Source organism: Chlamydotis macqueenii, chromosome 1 (assembly GCF_036417535.1).
Source record: "Chlamydotis macqueenii isolate bChlMac1 chromosome 1, bChlMac1.mat, whole genome shotgun sequence".
Lineage (NCBI taxonomy): Eukaryota > Metazoa > Chordata > Aves > Otidiformes > Otididae > Chlamydotis > Chlamydotis macqueenii.
Window position 1 is genome coordinate 59,567,745 of NC_141556.1, and position 26,145 is coordinate 59,593,889.

General features: G+C 39.7%; 1 protein-coding gene across 3 annotated transcripts in view; it reads left to right on the plus strand.

The window, feature by feature from the left end:
* The window catches only part of LARGE1 (LARGE xylosyl- and glucuronyltransferase 1), a 290,172-nt gene that overhangs the window by 220,444 nt on the left and 43,583 nt on the right, over positions 1 to 26,145 (plus strand). For all 3 annotated transcript variants that reach the window (XR_015259234.1, XM_086753771.1, XM_086753783.1), the window contains 3 exons: positions 4,945 to 5,049; positions 23,447 to 23,559; positions 25,075 to 25,200. Coding sequence is in view for 2 of the 3 variants with exons in the window: in XM_086753771.1 (XP_086609897.1) it covers positions 4,945 to 5,049; positions 23,447 to 23,559; positions 25,075 to 25,200 (344 nt within the window). In the remaining variant the exon portion in view is untranslated. The remainder of the gene's footprint in view (positions 1 to 4,944; positions 5,050 to 23,446; positions 23,560 to 25,074; positions 25,201 to 26,145) is intronic.

Below are 26,145 nucleotides of genomic sequence, written 5' to 3' on the forward strand. Positions count from 1 at the left end.
AGTTGCAATAACTATATTTTTTTACTATTATTAATATTGTTTGTAATAGCAAAATACCTCAAGACAAGAGCTGAGGTTAGGGTCCTTTGTACCACAGATTCTAGAAAAGATACAATTCCCTAAAACTAGGAGAAAAATCAGAGCAGAATAGGAAAATACTGTTCACAGGCACCAAGATTGTCCTGGGCACCAAATGAAACTAGCAGATATTAGACTCAACATAAATAAAAGCTGATATTTCTTCAGATGTGTCATGTGCCACAAGTCACTGGAAGCCAGAGGACCACTTTTAAGAAGTGCAACCGTACAGCTGCCCTGTTGTGCTCCATTACTGCACAGCTGCTACTTCCTGCTGCTGGAGACACAATACTGGATGGAGCTTCAGCCTGGCCACATGCAGCTGCTGTTAAGCTTTCAGTACAAGCTTAACACACATTTATTACCTCAGAGTGCTTATACTTGCAATATGGGAGACAGGTGAAATGGGAGAGGCGTAAAAAGTTATTGTTATCTCTATTTTTATTAAGGGAGAATCAAGCAAGAGGCTATTATGTGACCTGTCCAGTGTCACCCAAGAAATCAGTATCTGAGCCAGGAGCTGAGATGAGATCTGGAGTCCCATTCAATGCCTGAATTAGAGGATCATGCTTTCCCCTCCATTAGCCACCAAAAATCTATGAAGTGAAAACAGAATCAAAGGCATTGAGTTGTCAGGCTCAGAAGTATCTGTTTTTCCATGGAAACCTCTTCCCAGCGACGGCTAAGCTTTTGCAAGGAGAGAAGCACTTCTCATCATGCGAGAGCTGTCAGGGAGCTGTACTGTGCAAAATGCTGTCGCTGTGCAGCTGCCTTCTGGAGAGGTCTCGTCCCGCAGCCAGGCAGCATACAGCCCCATTCTGACAATCCAGCTGTAATTCTGCCTGCTGGGTAATTTTTCACCATGGTCATGCCAGAATCATAGCCTTGTTTTCTGTTGTCTGGCTGTTAGTGGTGATGTATGAATAAGTAAGAAAGACAGCTTGATTTTCATAAGCTAACTTGTGCCTGGAGTAACAGAGAGTGAGTGGAGTGCACTTAATCATAACTGCAGGGCCAGAGCAGAAAACAATGACAGAGCTTTTGCTGCTAGTGATAGTATTTTATTATAATAACTCTTAGGAAGAAGAAACTGGCAGCTCAGAATGCTGAACAATTCAAATTCATTATGGTAGCCACCGTGTTCTCATCTGCTGGAAGAATAACTCACATAACTCTTTTGTGCTTGCCTTTTACAAAAGACGATGGTGGCAAGGAACTTTAGCCTTTCTTCTCAGAAAATCTTAATTCACACGGTCGTATGATTGGAGGTGAAACGAAGCCGATGAAAGTTTCTGCAGAACTGCAGGCACCTGGCGGGAAAGACATGAAGAGTGGCAAAGGGACAGGTCGGGGGTAATGGATGGTCAGAGAACTGCGGGCAAGGAAGGCGTTCGCTGTGCCTGCTCATCACCATGCATTGCTTTGGCCAGTGCCTCATTTCTGTAATGCATTTGGAAAAGTAAATAACAAAATGCAATAACTGATAATGCTCAGATACACTGGACAGATTCCACAATGGTTCCTTAATATTAAAAAAAAAAAAAATTGGTGAAAGTTTTGAGTGAAACATTTTTAATTGTTTGAAATGGGAAGGGCAAAACTTTATGATTTTGTTTTGTTTAAACTTTTAGATACATAGAATAATGTGGCTTGTATGGTATGTATTATGCATCTGTAGTATGTGTCACGTTGTTTGAAGAAGGATTGTACATCTAGATGTGGTTCTTTTGATATCTTCAGATCAAAATATTTGGTGATTTTTTTCCCAGAGAATATTTATGAATTTTTTTTTAATGCTGATTCAGACTGAAAACATTTTTTCGAACCATCAGAATTTGCTATGAGGCTGAAGTTCTGTTTTCCTGATCACTTCTGCCCTAAGTCAAGATCACAGAGACAATGTAATGGAAAATAAAAAATATGTTCTTTTTTTTTGGCAGAGACAGCAACACTATTCCAGGCTACAGAAAACATAAATGTAACTAGATAAGATACAAAACATATCTTGATAACTTTCAGCAAAATGGCTTGAAAGACAAGCCGTCACATCTGCCTACTAGGTTTTTAGACACCGGCAAGAGTTACAACAGCCTGGCAAGTTGCATAATGCTCTACCCTAGGACAGTACATGAACATGGGCACATTCCCAGGCCATCGCAAAAGCCAAGTAAAGTGTGTTAGCTAACACATTTTACTTTGTATTTGTGACAAGCGAAAAGGACATGTACAGGCAGTTATTCCAGCTCAGTTGATATACAGTAAGTCACATTATCTGATCCATGCTTCTAAGCCTTGAAGTTTACATGATGTTCATTTCTGCCTTCATCCATGTCCTGTGTCAAACCTCAAGGAATACTAGTGAAAGCTGGATTTGTTCTGATGTCTTCAAAAACAAAGGGAAAAGGGGGAAGGAAATGATACAGCTACAATAAATATGTGCGAACATAATTTCCTGAGCCTTTTCAGTTTGTCTTAGCATGAGAAATAATAACTGAGAAATAAGTGTTTCAGGGGTACATTGTCAGAACTGAGATTTTGGACTGGTAGGTGGGAAAGGAAAACCATTAACAAGCAGCAAGATTTGTTCATTTTTTGTTATTCATCAGTTTGAAAGCTGAACTCTGCGGCTTGTTGGGAGATGCGTGGGGCTAAAATAATGAAAGCAGATTGATGCTTCAGGGTAAGGAAGTTCAGATTCTGCTTCTTGCAAATGGAATTCTAACATTTCTTTTTATGTTAGCAGTACTATCTTGAGAAGGATCTGTGTGTGGACTGCTGAGTTGTGAAATGTGCTGTTAGAATATGGGCAGGGTCGTTCTCTTCCTATCAGCTGTGCCAATCCATTCCAGCCTAGCTGCACCTGCATTTTCTGGGTTTTTGGGGGTTTTTTCCCTCATCCTTTACTAGCCATGGTAGTTTCTTATTTTGATTTATTCTACCTCATCTGTAAGTGAGTGGTTAGAAAGAACAGGCAGTTTTCCAGCACTGGATCAACAAGTGTTTGTTTAAATTGTGTCCTTCAGCTTTTTTTTTGGCTAAGATTTGTCTCAATCAGTCGAGATCACTTTCAAATTTCCTCACAATATATGGCTCGTGACGCCTCATTTGCTGTCTGGTGTGTTCCATGTGTCGCTCAGGTTGAGAGATGCTACAGTTTATTTATATGGACAAACCATCAGTTGCTTAAGATACATCTACCTCTCACTTAATTCCCCTTATTCTCTTGTGCATTGCACTCTGTTAATATTACCAGTTTTCAGCAGTATCAATGGGGTGATAAATGTGTGGTGGTCTTTTTCATGATCCTTTCTTCTCTCCTGTTTTTCCACCTTCTTAAAAAATGAGTTATGGAGTACAATGTGAAAAATAAGATGTATAATATATAATGTACAAGGAGAGACATCGTTAGAAAATGAGGTCTGGTGAGAACTGGCATGTTGTGATTGGGGTAAAGTAGTTTGATGCTGAACAGTGGTGTGGAGTGGACTTGGTAATCTCTCAAGGTTATTTCTAGTTTGATTTCCATTCAATCCGTAAATGCTTTTATAATGTTCTGATTTATTTGTTTTATCCATTGGCCACTCGCTGCTACTCATGCTCTTTGAAACATCATTTGAGACACATGTGGGGGTTATTGACATTCAACTGAGTTAGAGGTACCGCAGAAGAGTATCACAATCATCTGACCTATCCTAATGTCCTCCTAGCCAATTATAAAATTCAATTAATCATTTCTGTCTTTACGTCTTACTTCTTGCCCATTCTTGTCTGGGGTCATGGTCCTATATAAGCAAATATATAGAGATCACGTAATGCTTTCAGTGCACTGCTGTGACCATATATCCACTTTTGTGTGCATAGCTGGGATTTGAAAATGTGCCTTCAGAGCGTGATGCTTAATTGCTTTCTCAAAAGCTGCAAAATAATTTGCAGTCCCAGTCATAGTGTCCTCACTTAGCAGGTCCCTGTGTCAAAACATCTTTCTTTGGCTAGAACTAAATGCTGTTTTCCGCTTCCCTCCATCCTCTGTCACCAAGGCATCATTTCAATCACTTCTCTTATTTACATTTTATACAGCACATTTCAGGATAGATAATTAAATCTTTATCTATACAAACATTCACTTTCCAGTTGATTTTTAAGCAGTGCAAACCTTCTAGAAACATTTGATTTAAAACACATTTTACTCTGGCTGAAGCCAGCTGCTAATCAATGTAAGCTGAACTAAAATAAGCCCATCTAAAACTGAAGTCATAATTTCTATGCAGCATTCCACACAGGCTTACCTAAATGACTTTTAAATTACTCTTTTAAATTAAAACAGTGCATCTTACGTAGGTAAACTCTTAGAATCCAATATTTTCCTTAGCAAAAGGGATTTCCTATGTGACTGAGAAAAAAAATCACTGAAACTAGTTGAGGGGAGTATTGGAAGAGAATAATTTGTTGTACTGAGCCTTGTTCTTCAATTATATCATCTCCATCAGAGTATAAACAGATCTTCATATTAGATGGTAATTTTACCAGCACTTACTTCTCACTAGGAGGATTCTCCATCATTGTGTTCCAAAATCATGCAGCATTCAGATTTGTCTGGGTGATATATTTTTGTCAGCATGACAAAGATTCCCACAGTGTTTAATTACTCACACTAGCCAAGGGAGAAGGAGAGAAATGAGCCATGCTGAGTTTGCTGTGCCAGGCTTACTGTCTGTTACATAAGCAGGCATCTTCTGAATGCATGAAAGGAGGGCAGCATCCAAACTTCTGTCTTCTGTTTCCAATCCCTCTCCAGATTTTGTGTCTGTTTTCCATTTATTGACTGTCTTTTGTCTCATGATCTGTCTGCAATTTGCTCATTTCCAGGGCAGCAGGTTCTTGGCTTGGTGGAGAACCAGAGTGATTGGTATTTGGGGAACCTTTGGAAGAATCATCGGCCCTGGCCAGCACTTGGGAGGGGCTACAACACAGGTAGGCCCTGACCCTTTTCTCTGAATTAATGTTTGTATTGAGCATTGAATCAGTCTCCTGACACAGAGAGTATGAGATGTGGTAACATGCACCTCCCTTCCTAACCTGCTGCAAAAATTGTCATTTAAAGCAGTAAAATTGATGCAGTATAATGCATTTTGGAATTTCTGGTCCTATGCTGCTCTGAGGAGAACATGTTCCTTCTCTAAATGGTCTCAAGGAGATCGTGTGGCATCCTTTGGGGAAAGACAGAGCTTTTCAGCAGTCTGACATGTCCTCAGCACATCTCTTACAAGATTTCTCTCCATGATAAAGCATATGTAGGCCCAGCAAGAGGGAAAGAATAAGAATCAAGGCTCATTTTCTGTAGAGAGGTAATATGGTATCACAAAATGTCAGCCCAATAAAGACATAACTCCTGCAGGACAGCAACAGGGGCATAATTGTCCTAATAAAATGCAAACTACTGGCCATCAATTTCTGCTGCTGTGAGAAAGAAATAAAAGGCACTAGAACAGAGAATATGTTGTGTTACAGGAGACAGGTCTTCCCACTGATTTGTGTTTGGTATGTGAGAAAACATACCAGGTGCATAAAGAACACACACACACATCTAAATCATTTCGATGCTAGGCTTTACATACTGATGCAGTGGGTTAGGTTCCCTCTGTATTTGTAATAAAATGGCAGAACAGATGGTAAAGCCTCCATTTAGAAAAGATGAGTCCATTTAAATATCCCTACACGATCAGGAAATTATTCACCATAATAGTGATTTTGCTTCACAGAAATACATTGGATTGAATTAAACAGCATAACTAGAAAAACGATTTCACAAGTTGTGGCTGGGGCATCTGCATTTCTATATTCCTTTGTGTATTTGGGGGAATCAACACCAGTTCTTGTGAATTTGTATTTCAGCCTCTGCAAAGCATCTCTGTTCTGTTAAAACCCAGGGAACTGCAGGCCGGTCAGCCTCACCTCTGTGCCTGGCAAGGTCATGGAGCAGATTCTCCTGGAAACGATGCTAAGGCACATGGAGAGCAAGGAGGTGGTTGGTGACAGCCAACATGGCTTCACCAAGGGCAGATCGTGCCTGACCAATTTGGTGGCCTTCTATGACAGGGTGACGGCATCGGTGGACAAGGGACGAGCAACTGACATCATCTACCTGGACTTGTGCAAAGCTTTTGACACTGTCCCGCACGACATCCTTCTCTTTAAACTAGAGAGACATGGGTTTGATGGACGGACCACTCGGTGGATAAGGAGTTGGCTGGATGGCCGCACTCAGAGAGTGGTGGTCAACGGCTCAATGTCCAAGTGGAGATTGGTCACGAGTGGCGTCCCTCAGGGGTCCGTGCTGGGCCCGGCCCTGTTCAACATCTTTGTCGGCGACATGGACAGTGGGATAGAATGCACCCTCAGCAAGTTCGCCGACGACACCAAGTTGTGTGGTGCCGTCGACACGCTGGAAGGGAGGGATGCCATCCAGAGGGACCTTGACAGGCTGGAGAGGTGGGCCCGTGCCAACCTCATGAAGTTCAACCAGGCCAAGTGCAAGGTCGTGCACCTGGGTCATGGCAATCCCAGGCACAAATACAGGCTGGGCAGGGAATGGGTTGAGAGCAGCCCTGAGGAGAAGGACTTGGGAGTGCTGGTGGATGAGAAGCTTAACATGAGCAGGCAATGCGCCCTTGCGTCTCAGAAGGCCAACCGCATCCTGGGCTGCATCAAGAGGAGCATGGCCAGCAGGTCAAGGGAGGTGATTCTCCCCCTCTACTCTGCCCTGGTGAGACCCCACCTGGAGTACTGTGTCCAGTTCTGGAGCCCCCAACACAAGAAGGACATGGACCAGTTGGAGAAGGTCCAGAGGAGGGCCACGAAGATGATAAAAGGGCTGGAGCACCTCTTTTATGAGGACAGGCTGAGAGAGTTGGGGCTGTTCAGCCTGGAGAAGAGGAGGCTCCGGGGAGACCTGATAGCGGTCTTCCAGTACCTCAAGGGGGCCTACAAGAAAGATGGGGAAAGGCTGTTTAGTAGGGCCTGTTGCGATAGGACGAGAGGTAATGGTTTTAAATTAGAGGGGGGTAGATTTAGATTAGAAATTAGGAAAAAATTTTTTACGATGCGAGTTATAGAACACTGGAACAGGTTGCCCAGAAAGGTGGTGGAGGCCCCGTCTCTGGAAATGTTCAAGGCCAGGCTGGATGAGGCTCTGAGCAACCTGACCTAGTTGTGGATGTCCCTGCCCCTTGCAGGGGGGTTGGACTAGATGACCTTTGAAGGTCCCTTCCAACCCTAACCATTCTATGATTCTATGAAAATGTTCAAAAGAATGCCCTAACAGAACACAGATAGATATGGACAGAAGATTTTGGCAAAGGAAGTTTGTCTCCTGGTTCTCCACTTGACAGAGCAGAATTGCATATATAAAGGCTTGGGTTGCCCGCCTCCCCAAAGCCCTCCAAAAGCGTGAGACAGAGCTAAGTTTCGTGGATTTGTCCTGAAACCTGAAAGCTTATGTTACACACAGCTAAACTTGTTGATGTCAGTTCTGTTCAGTGCTACACCAAAAAGCAGGATCTTTTGTTCTACTGAGAGATGACCACCTTTTATAGTTACTTTCTTTCTGCTGCATTTTTGCTTTTTCCTTTCTGCCATTTTAATGCTGCCAGAGAGAAACATGTCACAACCACGTAACTTCAGAATAACCCAGAAATGTATGGTGGGTAGTATCTGAAATTCAGTTATGTAAATAAAAATGTTGTAAAGTTTTAATTTATATTGTCTCAACTTACTGTTCCAAATGTTTTAGAGGGATACCAAATGTCAGTATATGACAAAATTCTTCCACTGAAAGCAAAAATAATTGAATTTCTGCAGTTCTTCACATCATTGCATGTGTTAATTCTTGGTATGTGTTAATACATACCTACCAGGCTATGCGTAATCCTGCCCATTATTTTAGTCTGCTCACAATTTCTTTCTTCAGACAACTCACCTGTAGTTATGAAAACTTTCTTTTTTTTTAGAAAGAAAACCAGAAGGCAGATAATGAATGGAAGATTTACAGGTGATTGTAAGAAGTGGAATGATGTTTTTTTGAAGTACATGGAACAAGAGGTCACTGAGTGAAACAGTGCAACCTCTGTGAAATAGCAAATTATGTTATTGACAGAATCAGCATCATTTACTATCATTTTCTTAATTGAATTCATTGTTTGCCTCAGTAATCTAGCAGATACTGGAGGTATAAATCTCTCAAGGAAGATGAAATACTAAGTGAAACTGGAGCTTGTTTGATGTGTTCAGTAAATTAAAATAATTGACATTGAATGCAAAACTGTGGCCAAGGAGGATTCAGAAAACTAAAGGGCAAAGGCGGGAAAGAGAGGCAATAACTCTAAGCAAAACACTCATGAAAGACAGTGGGTCAGGAAAGGTAATACTCAGAAATTCAGGTGTTTATAATTGTACTTAGGAACAATAAAAGTGCCCCCAAAGCCCTGAAACTAACAAAGCTGGATCATGGGGAAGCTCTCAGACAGAATTTGCTCTTGCTCGTGGGAGAGTATTTACTACAGTCCTAGGATACAATCCTAAGAGAAGAGAATTTTATGTAAACCTCTTCAGCCAGACCCAACCCTGGCAGATTTGATGCAGAAGCACCCCTCAAAGTCAAAATTCTTCCACTGCTTCCTCCCAATTTCTGAAGCAAATAATTTATCTTTCACTCCTACCTTTCTATGTCTGAGCTACTCTGGAAGACGTATAGATTGGGAGGGTCCCAAAAGACAGATACATTAAAGCCAAAGGTGTGTTTTTTCCTTCTCCACTAGCTCTTTAAACCCAGTAAGCATATGCGTTCTGCTATTCCTGTGTGCCCAGGCCAAATCTCCTGACAGCCAATACAGATTTTCAAGGAAAGATTTTATTTGGTTGTTTTTTATCCTTCCTCATCTGCACAGGCAGATAATCCAAGTCATACTTTAGTCCATGATAATATAATCTCAGGAAAACCAGACCAAACTCGAAAGTGAGTTCAGTGACAATATAATTGCTGTTCAAAATGTTCTTAGTTAGAACTATTCTTTATGTGCAATAACGTTCCCTTCCTTAAACTGTTTTAAACACTATTCCTTCTGTATCACAAAGGTACCCAGGTTTTTTCAGTACCTCATTGGCTGAAGCTCAGTAAGCTGTTTAATCAAATACTTTTTTATATATCATCCACTCCATTTTGCTTGTCTACACTGACGTTAACTCTTACAGACCCCTCATACATTAGTTAAAGTATACTTTTCTCTCTGTAAAGTCTATATTGTCTTTCACTAACTAAACTGTGCTTTCGAAAATATTGCCTGAGCCACACAATGATTTTTCTCTTTATAGATGCTAAACTGACAGTTCCAGAATTGCCCTGTATGGCTTGATGTTCATTTCCAGAGTAACAGTCATCTTAGTCCTCAGAAAAATATCCTGTCAAAGAAATTCTAAACGTAAAAGCATTTAGCGCTTTGTCTGCCTTATACTTTCCATCACGGCAGAAAATAGCTTTTAAAAGCAGTTTCTGGTGACTGTTACCATGATTTCAGGCTACTTGCTGAGCTGGTGTGAATCACCTCTGGCTTCTTTAGCTTTAGTGCAGCAGGGGCAGCTCACACCAGCTGAAAATAGGCTCCACACCTTTCAAAGGGAGCTTTAGGATGGATCTGTGTCTGTCATTTGGGTGCTGGGGGGCATTTCTAAAAACTTTGGCCCAGGAGATTTCAGACTTCTAGACTTCCGAAGCCCATCCTGAAGATTGGAGGCACATCTAAAATACACTGCCTCAGTGTAACTGCTAGGTGCTGTAAGGAAGTGTCTCAACAGCTTGAGCTGAAGATTTGTACTCCCACGCTGAGAGATGTCACACTACCAGATTTGTGGATTGAGAACAGAAGGGAATGGCTAGCACCTAACGATTACCAAGCTACATGTGCACCAAGCTTTATTACTCCCGTGTTTGTAATGACTGAAAGAATGCTAGAATGAATCTCTTTCCTTTATTGTTTCCCTGAAAAAAAAAAAAAAGACCTATGGAAGATGAAGTGGAAGTGGGAAGCATATGTTGCATCGTTTTTCCATAATATTTAACAATTGTGAATAATAAAAGACAAGTGTAGGGCAGATTGTTTATATGAGATAAGACTGGATAGCATCTTGTGCGTCTTTGTCATGATACTGTGCGTCTTCAGTGCAGAAAACAAATGACGAGTAAAGCAATGCAAAATGGAGTGGTGGTGGTCATGGAACTGCCTGTAGTCCTGCTCCAGAAACACGGTAACTGCTTTCATTTGAGCTCCATGGGCTTCTGCTCATGATGTTATGATAATGCATCTGATGTTAAGAAGTGCTGAGCACTTTTAATTTAGTCAGACATTTCTGGATTTCAGAAATGCTCACAATTAGTGCTATAAATAGTTAATATTGCCTAATTCTGAAGAGATCTGTTACCAAAATGCCTTCCTCCCCCACCCCTAGAAGAGTCAAAATTCCATGACAGCCATCTGAATATAGCACTAATTTACAAATTATGTTACATAGATTCTGACTAAAACTAGCACTTTTCTCCATGAAAAAAAAGAAAGGAGTACAGTGGTTGCTTGATATATGAGATTTTTCTGAATGGTCTCGATGAATGAAGAAGTCAGAGAACTCGTGGTTTATAGAACTTTTAGATACCCACCATCAGGGCCTGACTCAGTTTAGGTGTGCCCTCACTAAAAGGCATTACAATATTCCTACCTCCCATTACTTAAAATAATAGTCATTTTTGGTACAGGAACTGGTATAGTTAGGTTTGGTTGTCAGTAGAAGAGCCTTTGCAAACAGGTGAAAATACATTTTAGTGATCAAAAAAAAGGAGAAATATTGAAGTCCAACACCAATGTCAAGGCAAAAAGTAGCACTTTCTTCACCTACTCACATTCACGCAGTACCAGTTTTTTGGATTAGATTATTTCTCCTGTGAGCTCATTCTGCAAATATTGTTATCAGTGAAAAGTATACTGATACACATGTGCTTTATAACACACAAAGAGGCATTTGAAGTACAGGTGTCATGCACATTGTACAAGTAGTTTTTTGGGAAGTGCCAACACATTGTTGCTTTCAGGCTCAACAAGAAATATCAGTCTGTTTTTGTCAGTAGGGGGAAGCTAAAATGATAATTCTGCTTTTAATGACCACATCTCTGTCTTTGTTGGCTCTAATCTGTAGCTTGCACTTAAAAATAAGCTATCTTAAAGCTGACCACCCTCAAAGAATAGCTTCCTTTCCAATCCTTCTCATGCAGTTTTTAAAGCATGTGATGTACCGAGAACTTGTTTACAGCATGCTTGACATTTCTGAAATGCGGGTCAATATGTATTTGATTTTGGAAATGGTCCCTCTAGTTTGAGAGGCCTATCTACATAATAATGGCATTGCTGCAACTGAATTAGTCTACTGTTCATTGCATTCTATGAGATACATCCTCTGCTCCTTGGAAATTGAATCTACCAGGCCCTGCAATAACTCTCTTTTTAAAAAAAATTTTCTTTTAAACACTGAAAACTTTAATCTCCTAAGAGCCTTGTGATAAAAAAAAACAATGGCCTTCAGGCAGTCTGTACCAGATTCTAGTTTCCATTGTACTGGAGTAAATAAAAAGTATTTCTTTTTAGTTGATTAAATTGTCCTAGTTTGGGGTTTTTTTTTACTGGTCTGACCTGAGTTCATTATGTCAGTCTCCATGTAATGTACTGCAATGTACATAAATAGGACATATATATGTAGTATTCTAATCTAATGATTTAAAAAATTATTCTGAACTGTGATATTTTTAGCTTGATCGAGACAGTTCTTTATGTGAATATACCTAATGAGTAATGAATAATTATGTTATCCAGCACCCTGAAATGCCCTCTCTTTATTGTAGAGGGACCATCATTAGCAGGTTAAATTTAGATGAAAGACTTGCACATAAAAGCTTAGTAGAGGCGTCCAGGTGCCTAAACTGAGAACAAAAACTTCTATTATATGGCAGGAGAACCCCAGACAAATGCAAAGTAATAGTAAAACCAGGGCTTTTTCTTCTAAAATGCAAGTTCACTTTCCAGTTTCTCATTGTGCTTATAAAAATGATTGTGTAAAGACAGTTCCTTTTTGTAGATACAGAAATAGAGGTTTTAGCCATAGTCTCAAAGCAAAGAAAGAGGCATCACAGTTGGGCTCCATATTTGGACTCTAACGAGTAGCCTGGTACCTGTCACAGAAAGCCGCAGAGTAACTAAGATGTTTTTCTACACTCTTGCATCAAAGCTGTCACCTCTAAGAGAGAGCCAACAAAGAAGAGTTGAATTTGGTTATAGTCAGATCACTCTATTAAGTGCTATTGGTTACAGAAATCACTATGCTGTAATCATTTTAGTGATAGGGCAAACTGGCTTCAGAACAAACCTTTCCCCTTTAAAAAAATATCAGGAGACTTTATTCTCCTTGAGTTGGAGATGTTTTGAGATAGAAGAATTTATAAAACTGAGTAGACACTGAGATCTCAGAAGAAGCAATTCAATTCTTTCCTTTCACCATTGTCTTCTGTTACTATATTGAGTAACATCCTGACTTTAATTGTTCCTGCTGTAGCTCCTCAACTCTCCCTTCTCCACCTGTCTGTATTGAACTGAGCTCAGGGAAGGACAAGAGTACTGCAATGCCCTGTGTATACAGATAATTCCTACACTGTTCTCAAGGCCCTAGCAGAGATGGTGAAAAGATGCTTTCCCAAATAGGGTCATAGAATTATAGGCAGTTTAGGTCAGAAGGAATCTCCAGAGGTCTTCTACTTTTCTTCACACTGAAAGCCAACTCAGGTTGCTCAGAGCCTTTTCCAATTGAGTTTCTAATATGTCCGAGGATACCTCTCAAGGCATCCTGTTGTTGTATTAGGCTACAGTCTTGGTGAGAAAGTGAAAAATAAAAGTAAAAAAAATCCTAATTTTTAATTAGACTTTCCTTTGCTGCAATTTGTGATAGTTACCTCTCCTTCTGTCTCCGTGCATCTCTTGGAAGAGTTTGACTCTGTTAAGTAGTTGTAGACAGCAATAAGAGATCCCCTTAGCCTTCTCTTCTCCAAGCTGAACAAGCCCAGTTATCTCAGCTTCTCCTTGTACATGTTCTCCAGGCCTCTGACCATCTTGGTTGCTCTCCACTGGACTTACTCCAGCATATCAGTGTCGTTATTTGACCCAGGAATCCAAGACAGTACTTCAGATGTGGTTTTACAAGTGCTGAGTAAAGAGTAGTAATCACTTCCCTTGACCTAAGGGAAGTGACCTAATATAGCCCAGGATGTGGTTGGCTTTCTTGGTTGCAAGGTCGCACTTCTGGCTTATGTTCAACTTGCTGTCCACCAAGCCTCCTAGGACTTTTCCTGAAAAAAATCCTTTCTATCCACTTGCCTTCCAGCCTTTACTGTCCATTCAAGAATAGCCCCATGCAGGACCTCTTGTTGAACTTTATGAGCTTTCTCTTAGCCTATTCATCCATCCTACCAAGGTCCCTCTGAATAGTAGTGCTATGGCCAGGGTATCGGCCACAGCTGCTAATTTGGTGTTGTTGTGTGACATTGCTGAGGATGCATTCTATCTCATCTCCAGCTCATTAATCAGGATGTTAAATAGTATCAGCCTGAGTCTCAACTCTTGTGGAGTACCACTTGTAACTAACCACCATGTGAATGTTTTCTGGCCAAAAATGACCCTTTGAGCTTGGCAGCCCAACTTAATTTCCATGCACCTCATAGCCTACCCATCCAAACTGTACCTCAGTTTGGCTATGAGCATGCTAAGCAGCTCCACACATTTTCTCCTTTAAGCAAATACGTCCCTCTATTCCTGCTTGGAACTTAATCCTGTCACTCTCTTACTGGAACAGAAAAGGCTGTGGAGGAGGGATGACCTGCAGCTGACCTTTGGGTGAAATCATTGCAATAAAGTACATTGTGCTTCCTTTTTAAAAAAAATGCTATGGTTAATTTTTAGGCTTGTTCATTCTGTGCTGCTTTCCTCTTCCTAATCCATGTCTTAGAACGTTCGATTCCTCCAGAATCTCACCCAGTCAATAAACTGCCCATTAAGGCGGGAGTGGGGAAGTTGTCATGTTGCTTCTGAATGCAAACTCCCAAACCTTTTTGTCATCTAACTACAAAGAAATACATGAGAGGCTGTTCAGCCCATGAGCCACATTTCTCCACTGTTGCTAGGGCATTGACTGAACACCAGACCAAGAAAAGCTGTGACTGGTTCTTACTCATTGTGCTCATCCCTACAATTAGCCTTGTGGACTACTGTTAATATTAGAAGCCAGCCAAAATAATTATCACCTGTGCAGGGTGCATTTTTCCTCTTCTCACAGTCCAAAGTTGAAACCTTGTAAAATTGTTGACATTTCAACCCCTATTAAATATGATGCTTTTGAGAGACTCAAAACCAAAAAATCCCACAAAGCAATGTTCCCTGTTACCTTTCGCTTTTTGCTACTTTTTGAAGAAAAAAAAACATAGATAAGCATCATGGAGAAGGTCCAGATCTGATGTAAATCCCTGACTGTTGAGTTAAATAGACCTAAGCTGATTTACAGGAGCTGAGGATCAAGAAGCAGATTTTATTCTTTTAAAGGTGGATGATTCTTTGGTGGAGAGTCCAAGATAGATTAGTTTTGGAAGACGTACTTGCTTTCATGAGGGCAAATATTCAGCAAATTCCAGCAAACTTTCTCAGTTTTTATCCATAGAAACAAGCTTTGTGTGGTCCCTTTTTCCAAATATGCCTGCATAGGGAGGCACAGTAATCCTGTACAGTCTGTACTATTCTGTGATTCCAGTTCAGGACAGCTCACTCAAAGTTCAGTTGCTCTGGCCTGATGTAGAGTTGTGACACTCACTTGTACTTCTGTGTTGTGGAGCACTGCAGTGTAAAATTGTATAACAAGAAAGAATGAAGAAATGCATGAGAATCAGTCTAGGATGGATAATCAGAGAAGCATAAGCTCCAAGTTTAATATGCATGTCAAAATACTTTGTGTGAAAGTTGGATGTATAAATGGGGACATTTCAAGTATGAGTACAGGAGATATATATATATTTTTTTTTCTATTGGATGTAGACTTTTTATTCCTGACATGCTGGATATCTGTCAGATAACTTATCTCCCTAGTTCATTCTTCACTCTTGGCTCCCAGGGCACAGAAATTAGTTGGTGCCCTCTCTTTCTCAGGGAGTAACCTGTCTTTTGTCAAGAAAAAAAATAAAAGACTGTAATTTGTCAATAGTTCACTACAAGAAATATTTCTGGAAGGCAGTATGTTCGGCACCTCTTTCCAGTCCTTCAGCACTCCATCAGAAGACCTCACACTCCCTAATATTCCCGCATGCCCTGATGACATTCTCCAGTGCACACAACATAGACCCTCAGTTCCATGCTAAAAACTCTCCAATCTAGAAAGTTGTAACATGGTGCTCTCATAATGTCAGACACTGAGAAATGCAAACAAAATAATTGTTACATCTAAAAACTGAAGGAACACAAACTAGGCCCTCAGAGACCAGCACTATGTAGTACCAATGCGGCCAGCCTGCTCAGCGAAGAGCTAGACCCTGAACAGTCTGTGCACAACCACTCCATAGTCCTTGATCTGGGTGCTAGGGATCACTTCTTGGAGTGGATATATTATAAAATGTAGATTTAGCTACTTGTCCAGGTCTAATCTCCACAGGTCAAAGGTGATTACTTGTAAATTAACAAAGTTCAAAGAAAATACAGGAAAATGTCCCATGAAGTTGGGAAAAATGGCTCCAGAAACTTGTCTGGGAGTGACTCAAGGGATAGTTTGATCATAGCTTATTAGTATCTGCAGGAGAAAATAACGTTTCTTAATAGAGTGCTTGCCAATTTAGCAAAGGTTCAGCAAGATCAAATGACTGCAAGTTCAAAGACATGTTCAAATTAGAAATAAGGGAAGTATCCTTCATCAGGATAATTATGCACCGGAATAACTTATCAAAGTTCATGATAATTTATCTATTATTGTAAATTTTAAAATCAAGACTGATTTTTTTTCTACAAGTTATGCTCTAGTTAAAATACAAATTGATTATGAAAAATCATATGGCCTCTGTTATGCAAGAGCTAAAAATTATCCTTTCTGACTTTATCACTTAAATATGTATTTAACCGGGACTTTGTTTTCCTCACAACTGAAGTCACCTAAGCATCCAGGCAAATGAAATCACAGATAACCTGCCATGTAAGAACTTACTGCATTTTTAGTACTGAAGAGAGGAAAAGTTCTTCAAAACTTTGTAGAAATTTTCCACATTTCCCTCATGTCACTTTTCTTTTCAAGTCTCACATTATCAAGTGCTTTCTAATATTTGTACCTGACCAATTTTTTGTAAGTGTCAACTTTTGGCACCTCCATCATGACTTCTAGACATGTACAGAAATGCACACTGAGTCACTGTTGAGTGACAACTTGTAGATGGCAGTGATGTGAGACACGTCTTTGAGACAGCTCTCTGCTCCATTTAGATTGGTCATTGCCATTGTGCTACAAGAGATAGAAGCTGAAACCTCCCTATTCTCTCCCTTTACTGATCTGAAGTTAGTTTTACAACTTCTGAATTTTTTTCTGAGCAAAAACTTTCCCAATCTTTTGAATTTCAAGAGAACTTAATTATTTGCCTCTTAGGGTTGTTTTTTTTTTCCCTTCTTGGAAGTCATCTCCCTGCTTCACCAACTGAGAAGTCCCTGGAATATATGCTTTCCACTGCTTTAAAGTGTAATCTTTGTACCCTGTATGCTCACAAGGGTCGTGGAATGCAAAGGCTGTAAGAAAACTGAGGAGCTTTTTAAAACCCATGTAAGGAAATTCTTCACAGATGGTTTTCATCTCCTACAACTCTTTGCATGGGGTTCAGGAAACATGGGGATTTGAAAAAGGTTAGTATTCTTACTGTCTTCCTTGATGCCCAAACCAAGTAGAGCAGCTGGGAAGAACTCTAGCTTCCCTTTCTGATTTTGCTAATATTTGTCTTCTTGCTAGCCATGTTGTTTTCCATTATAGGATTTAGGAAAGCTTTATCAACAATTTGAGCAGGAAGATGTATGACTTTGTACTGCTTGGGATCTATGTAAGAGAAGGCAAATTCCTCCAGATGGTTTTTCTATGCTGACCTCTGAGAGACCTGTAGAACTGTTATTTGTCTTCACAAGACTCTGGAAGATAGGAGGGGAGGGCATTACTTGGCAGGATGGTCTTTAAGTAGCAGAGGTTTTCCTCCATAGACTTCGTAAAAGTCTTACGGTTCATGACTCCTCTCCTGTAGACCTTTCAGGCTCCTGCATCAAGGAAATTTTTCTATAGCAGCCTTTGGGGCTTTAAGAAAGTTGGAGAAATTCCCCCCCAAATAGATGTCTTTAAGGAGAAGATAGAAAGCATATTTATATTTTTTTCAAATTGCTCAGGAGGAATAGCATCTAAACAATAAAGAAACAATTAGAAAATCAGGAAATGCTGAGCTACAGTCAGTAGCTCTGTAAGACGTTAGAATCATGCTTGAGTCTATCCTTCATCTTAAACTCTGCCTAAGGAGAAACAGCATACTTCGGAAGAGAACAACAAAGGAAATAAAAGTGTTCCATTTCATTAAATGGTCATCAGGAAGTGTAAACAAAATGTTTATAATGCTTCAAGGGGAACCAGGCTCCCATCAGAGGGACTGCACTACATTTCAAAATGCACTCTATCACAGCTTTGCTTTCAATACATATGCAGAGAAAACAAGGGCTACTGCATTCTGTCACCATGCCCGGGGGGACACCCACTTTCCCTTTCAAAACAGCTTCTCAGCCCTGTTCAGTTTTCTCAGAGAAAAGTTCAAATGTGGAATCATTGTTTATTCTCAATTAACACATTGTGCATCCCTGCAATTTTTTATTAAGTTGTTTTACATTGTGAAAGGCTTTTTTGGAGAAAAAGGTTGGTGCATGTAACTTCTTAGTTAAATAATGTATCAGGATACTTCAAAAATGTGTTAGAATGACAGTCTTTTGGTTGTACTGTGTTAAAAGCTATAGATATAAGCTATAGTTTTATTGTACTAAGGATACAGCTAGTCAAATTATGAGCAGAACTTAGAGAGATGGTCGATAAATCAAGTGAAATAAATGCAGTGATTTTCATCCACACAAAGACTTAAAGTTAAGATTTAAAAATGCATGCAGTGGCTTGTTGTGTAATTGCAGCTTTAATACAATTTTTTTAACAGCCATATACTTGGGGTTTTCTGTTTGCTTTTTGTACTATGGGTGGAGAGCAGAGGCCACAATCAGTGGCACAGAGGTGTGGCCCGGTGGATTCCAAATGGAGGCCTTAGCAAGACTGGTTATTAGAGCTCTGAGGCAGCAAAGGCATAGTCTCATTCCTAGCATTACACACTATGACCCCTTCCATTGATTTCAGGTACAATAAATTGGAATTAAAAGAACATGCAGAAGTATTTGCTAGGTGACTAAGAAGTCAGCACTCTCATGGCACTTCTCCTGGGATAGCGACAGCAGAGCTACAAGCTCCTTCCATAGTGCCTAAAACTGAGCTTATCTTTTTGGTGCCAAATCTGTTTCACAAAATGTGGTAGCTTACTGTCATTTGTCCTGCATTAAATCTCTGTGTCAGTTATTTATTGTAGCAAATATCCAATGTCAGCCCTATTTAACATTATTTCTTACAGTATCTAATACTCAGTGGTTTGGTATACGGTCTTTGGTATGCTGGTTAGGTATTGTAAAATCCCAGTAATTTCTTTAAAACTCACTATTGCTTTATAATATATTTTGAAGTGCGTCTTGCCTGTCTTCCTCAGATATTGTAATGGTGTCTGCTTGCTATCTGTCTAGATATTTCACTGTTATAGGCTTAGTTACAAGAAGAATTTTTTAAAACCTGACAAGGATAGGCTCTGACATGCTGTTCACACAACAGCACTGCCTCAACAGCTCACAAAAGCATCCTGTTCCACCTGAAAGAAACAGGCAAGGTAATGCTTACAGAAAATTATCTCTTAGTAGCTAAGTTTTTTTCCCCGCAGTACTGAGTATTTTTTTCAGCCACCTTAAAAGGGCCATTGTAATAAATTGAGTTTGAAAGCTTGTCCAGTTTCACTATAACTTCTGTAAGTGATTCTGTTCTGTTTTAAAATGTTGTTTATTACTTCCTCCTCGACTATATATTCCTCTCTGAATTTCAGGAAAAGGCATAGTCTGTGTTCCTGAAGTGAGAGGTGGGGATGCCTGGTAGCATTCCAAGGGAAATTGATGATGTTTCCTTGAACGTTCAATTTACTATTCAGAAAAATAAAATTAAATATTTTGTTCTGGAGCAAATTAACAACAACAACAAAAAAAAAAAAAAAACAACCCAAACCACAAACTATTTTGCTGAGGTGGCAAGAAGCATCTGCTGAAAACATTGCTTAGTCAAAATGTTGGAAAGAGAAAAAATTTTATTCAGATTGAATGAAAAAATGGCAAGATGGTAAAAAAAATTCAGGTGACTTTCCAAAGTTTTGTTAGACACAGAATGAAACATTTATTTTCCTTTTCAGGTCATATAACAATTTTCAACAAGATTTAAATTTGTATTGCTTTTGAAGTTAAAAATACTATTTTAGAATAACTTGGGTTTTAGAATGTTCCAAAGAAAAAAAACAGTACTTCCCAACTGAAATGCTTTCATCCAAATATGTTATTTCAGAATTTTTGCCCTCTTTTCTCCAAGTTATTCAGCAAATTCACTTTTGTTTTCATTTTTGAGGATGGCATTTTTTTGTGTGTGTGTTCTGAAATTACATTTTTTTAGAAACTCCTTTTTTGTTAGTTTGTTTGTTTTCTTGTGTGTTTGAGCATTCCGAATCTGTCAGATTGTGGTAGTTCAAGCAAAATCTCATCAAGCAGGGGGATAAAATGGCATTCAAGTGAAAACTGGACTAGGATGCATTCCACATATTTAGTAATAAAGCATCATTTTTCTAAGAACTCTTTGCATCTCTACATGCCTGAACTATTTCCTCAGGATAAGGAAAATAAGGAGTTCTGTGGCTGATCATAGTTTGTTTAACACTCATGACATTTGGGTTGGCACTTTTCTCTTTTTGTTTATTTGCTGCCAAGCTTTCCCTTTGTTTTTCACAGGTAAGTTAGGGCAGGAAAATGCTGCACTCATCAAAAGATGAGAAGTCCCACTGCCTGGGGCCAGATGTTCATAAAATATTCCTTTGATTATTTTTTTTTCCCTCCAGTCTCTTCCTCCCCCAGCACAGCAGCTGAGAATAAGTCCCTTTTCCCCTTATGTTCAGCTGTATGTCATCTTGAATTTAGTCTGAGATTTCAGTCAACTGGACTCTGAGGGAAGGACCTCCTGAGGCAATTATTTCCCTTTCCTTCTTTCAGACACTTTGCCTGCAAACTAATTGCGCAAATTGGAGTTAGTTCATTTGTTATGTTCGCGTTTGGTAACAGAAAAATATAGAAGTAAAACTGAAGTACTCTGTTCTGAAGAAAAGGTATTTTTTCCTCTGCATGAACTGTTTAAATGTTCCCAACACACATGGTTTTGCTTCGCTTTTGCACTAAATAACACTAATTAGGTGAATAGTATTAAATTCTCCTCTTAGTAGAAATCTCTTATTAATACTAAAGAGTAAATATTTAAACTTGCTATAAATACTTTCTAGTAGTTATTTTTACAGTAGCAGTAAATTAGAATTCCACAGCGCGAGAATCCCTGAACAGCGGCTGTACAAAGGTGTTAAACCCAAGCCTGTAGGTGAATTAAAATAGAAATCACATCGAAATTACTCTTAACGGTGGAACGCTAAAAGCTTGTTAATATTTTCAGTAGCCATGATTGCATAATAATTTAATACATCCTTTCTCACATATATTCCAGTTTTTCCACCCCATCTGCCTCTTTTACTCTCAGCTGCTACCATGATAGACCCTCAGGACAGCATAATCTCTTTAGCTGCGATGCCATAATCTGCTACTAGCATAGGAGTGGAAGACATAAAAATTGGAGAATACTGCACATATTTAAACATTTCTTCTTTTCCTCCTCAGACTGGAGGCTTAAAGAAAGTAAGAAAAAAAATGTTTTATTGTCTATAAATTGTAAATACTATTACATTAGAGTTAACTGAATCTTACAATTAATCTTTATTTTTCTTAATAAAGAATCTTCTCAGTTGTATTTCACTAGTGAAACAAATCTGACAGTTCTTGCCAGCTGGAAAAAAATCCACTGCCAGAGTGGAGCTTATCCCACCCGGTTTGTTGCTGCAGCGCAAGGAATATGCTTCACATTGATCTAGAATTTCAGACGATGCACAGTGGCTCTCTTAGAAGCTAATGCACGCACACTACACACTCCAAATAGGCTTTGGTTATGCTGGAGAGAAGACAGACACGGTGGCAGAAATGAGTTGTAGTATGTTGTGACAATACGTCCCTTTCCAATCCAACAGCTGGAAGCAGAAAGGTTGACTGAAGATGAAAGGGGATCCCTGCAGTACAGGTTCCAGCATCCTTGGGAACCAGATGGACTGAAATGGAAAACAGAACTAAAATAGGCCACAAAAATAACTGCCAAAAGAGGTTTTCATTTTATCCATGGCAGTGCCAGGTTTTGCTAGAAAGAAATTTGTTGTGTCATAGAAACTGAAGGTAGGAATCACTTGGAACCTCTTTTGTTCTATCCCAACTGTTGCAGGGTTGTTCTAGATATATTTGCTAGTCTTTGTGTAGTCTGATTTTTAAAGACTCATGAAATTAAGCATTTTATGTGCCATTTTTAGATTATTTCATGACAAAGGGTTTAGGAGAATTTTTCTTAAGTATTCAGACTATGTTTCCTTTCTTATTCTCATTACTTGTAGTTTTATCATCCTAGATTCCCTCGGGCAGCTTTTCCTAGTGCCTGCCTTTTGCCATTTCATATTCTTATGTGTAGCTGTTATGTTTCTCTAGAGTTGCTGTGATGGTTTTTTTTTTGGTAAGACCTCTTGTAATGTTACTTGCAGATGTCATTACTATTCTGTTCACTTCCCCCTTCCACTAATGAAGACATGAAACAACGCAGAACCTATCCTTGCTCTTACTAGACTCTTCCTGTCAACCTGCTAGGCTGCTGTTTATCGGTACTCTTCCTTTATGGTCCTTCAGTCTGCATTCATTCCCCATGACAGCGCTCTTATCAACGTCTTTTCGAATTAATTTTCTGAGACACTGTGGGAAAGGTTTTGCTGATACTTCAATACAGCTTCATTGCCTCTGCTGTTTTCACTTCTTCTACTCTAGGGGTTTTGTCCAGACAAAAAACCAAGTGGGGAATGCATGTTGAGGTATCTCTTTTCCCCTTTCAGGTGTGACTTTCTGATCTGAGGATCCCACTCTATGAACACTGGCTGCCTTAATAGCAGGCACTCTCAAAGGCTAGGTTGTAACCAGCATTGATAATCTGTTACTCAGAAAAGTTTCGGGGATTGCAATCAGATGCATCAGGTGATTAACTTCTCTGTGTCTCAGCATAATGTTGATTGCAGGCCAGCTAGAAATTAATTTAAATAGTGGGATTTTGGAAACAGCAGGTCTCTGTTCAGTGTGCAGAAGGCAGAAATGGAGTCATACTAGATAAATCAGGATTGTCTCTTACCCTTTCCCTAGTAGACAGTGACTTGACAGAATATCCTCTTGGAGCCTGTAGCTTTTCAGAATAAGGAGTGGTGAGGGTCACTTCTGAGTGTTAAGAGGTTCCTTCTTTCTTTCTTGTAGGGTATTGTCTAATTCTCTTTGGAATGATAATGACCTTTGGATGGAGTTAAACTCCGTCATGTGAATCACCTGTATTGGTTCATTTTGTAAGGAATAATCCCAATGCTAATCATGTCATAATGAAATCAAGCTTTATCAGTTAAGGAGACTACAACAAATCAACATCCTTCTCTTGCTTCTCTTCTTCCCAATTTCATTCCCTGTTGGCTGCTTTAGCCTTCCTGCAAGCCTATATAACCTAGCATTCATCTATATGCCATCTCTCCATTTCTTCTCTGCAGCCTCAGGGGTGACATCTCAAAACCTGAAGCTTTTTTTAGTCAACCTCCTGTGTTAGCATAGGGTAAGGACTGTAGTTTCCACTGATAAATCTCAGCTCATGTCCCTGTTTTAACTGCTGAATCAGCACATAGACAGGAAGGGCCTTGAGGATGGACATGTGACATCATGGCTTCTCTTGTTCTCTGCATTGTATTTTCCTTCAGGGGTTATCTTGTTGCTTCTTGATAAGTTACGGAAGATGAAATGGGAGCAGATGTGGAGACTCACGGCAGAGCGGGAGTTAATGAGCATGCTGTCCACTTCACTGGCTGACCAGGTGAGTACGACATTGCAGATAGTGGTACAACCACTACTCTGTGGATTGAGGAAGTTAAGAAAGCGAAAGGGGATGAGATGTGGGAAAAGGCAGGGGAAAGATATTGTGCATGTAATCACTATTTGTTGAATTGTTCTGGGGAAAATGTGGAAGAGAGGAATGGAAATTTACTCATGAGGTTTCTCTTACTACATTGACATTTTTACCTCCTCTGCACAGATGATTCATAAGATAGACAAATGTGGTTTTCAGGCTTTAATTTTCTGTCCTCCTTTCTTTAACATAAAACTCTCCAGACACAGAAGTCCAAATATACTATGTCTTTTCCTACTGGTTATTCTCTAAGAGGACTTCAGTTTTAAGAGTATTCAGATATTTCTTTACTGTTTCTGGCAGATGAGTCCCAGCATCTTTTAATGTACTCCTTGCCACAGCACCCCTGTGAAAACAAAAGCCCTGCTGTCTCCTTGCAACAGATGGGAAACTGAGGCCAAGAGAAGAAATAGTGTGCCTATACACAGAAATGCATATTTACTCTCTTTGTGCTTCTTGTCAGCTCTCAATTTTAAATCCAGAAACCCCATTAATGTAGTATGGGACCCAAACCAATAAGTCTTGCTCAACAGCTTGAGTGTATTAACTGAATACAGCATCATATTTAGATATTTCTACTGCTTCTGAGCTACATCTGGGTAACGACCAGTCACCACTAAGGAAACATGCTGCTTACTGTACACACAGAGATGTGCACTTGTGTACAATGCCCTTGCAGTTTGATCCAAAAGCTACTGAAGTTCATTGAAATGATTCTTGCAACTTCACTGTGTTTTCAATCAGATCCTGAGTTGCTGTCTAATACCTGCATGGGGCAAAATTTTGTGGAATGGACCGAGGTTGCTTATGTCTTTACCCTAATACCCTAACCACAAGATTGTCCTTCTAACTTACTTTTCCAACTGGATAGCTGTAGAGAGGCAGAACACATTCTGTCCTTCATCGTGCAGGCTGTTCTGCAGAGCTGTCCTACATGCCCTTTCCCTGAAATAGAATACTTGTTGCAACAATAAAGTGCTAGCTAAAGTCCCACACAGTAATTCACCTTGAAGCAGCGCAACTGCCAGGATCACTTTCATCCCCTTTATTGAAAAGTGATGCAGTACGTACTCACAGCAGGCAGTTCGTCATTTACTGCGTATTACTCTGCCTGGCGAGTAGAAGAGGAACCACATCTCTTGCCAGCAGTACAAGATACATGTTTTGAAAACTTTGCTGGAGTCCATTAGGTCTGTGTGTCAAGAGAGCCTGTTCCTTTTGTTAGATCTACACGTCACCCCTTACATTGATAGCAGCCTCTATGGAAACAGAATTCCGAAGCAGGGTTGGCAGAGTTCAGCTCACATGACCGTTTGCATTTCTACCTGTGAGGGGGAGAAGGACAATCAGCTCAGGGTGGGATTGAGATCACCTCACTGTGGAAACAATGTACCCAACTGTTTCTCTGCTTTTGTCTGCTAGGATATCTTCAATGCAGTCATCAAACAAAATCCCTTCCTTGTCTACCAGCTCCCATGTTTCTGGAATGTGCAGCTGTCTGATCACACCCGCTCCGAGCAGTGCTACAGAGATGTGTCTGACCTGAAGGTATGTTTTACAGGAGGGTGGATGGGTGGTATCTTTTGCGGCAGAGAATACAGGACTCCACTGTGACAGAAAGATGAAGTTCCTTGAGTAAGGAGGAAACTAACACATACAGTTTATGAGGACACCAAATCAGCGGAAGAAAATATGACTTTGGCTTTGTGCCTTTTGACTGCTAGAAAAGCAAAAGATGAATGCTGCTTTGGGGTTTGGCAAGGTGTAAAAGAAGTTCTTCAGCTTCTTACATTCTGTACCTCTCACCTATACCACTGCACCTTACTGCTGAGTTCCTGTTGCTGTCCTAGTTCTTAGCTTTTCCTAGCCAAAGAATACAAACCCCTTGGGTTTTTTTGTACTAGACAAGTTTGAAACTCTTATTTAACATAATTTAATGGAGCGAAATTCACAAAGAGGGTTGGGCACACCCTAGCTAGAAATACATTAGCCAAAATTTGAAGACCTTGCACACTTCATATTTAGCCTTTATGTACACTTAACCCAGCCACACTACCACTCATTTTTTCAGGATTTGCCCTAGGAAAAAAAAAAAAAAGGCTGAGTAGAAAACTATTAATTTAATAAAATTAAGCTATAGTATTAGTTTAATAGCATGTTTTTCACTATTGTCAAGTAGAATATAAAAGCAGGAGGCATTTGAAAAGATATTGGTCAATTAACATCAGTTGTGCTGCGGTAATTTTGAAAGACCTGACTCAAATGTAGCATGCAAAGAGTTCAGAACTGAAGCTGATTGAGCTTCTACCATGTGTAGAATAAGACTGACTAGCTAAACAGCAGTAGATTCCATCAGAGCAGACTAGTGGCATCAGAACACAGTAAATATTAAGTAGGTTTTGGCAATTCATTTTAAAATTCCGTTAAGGTTCATATATTGAATTTATACTTTGAGAATACTTTAATAAATTAGGTTTAAAAAAAAAAAAAAGA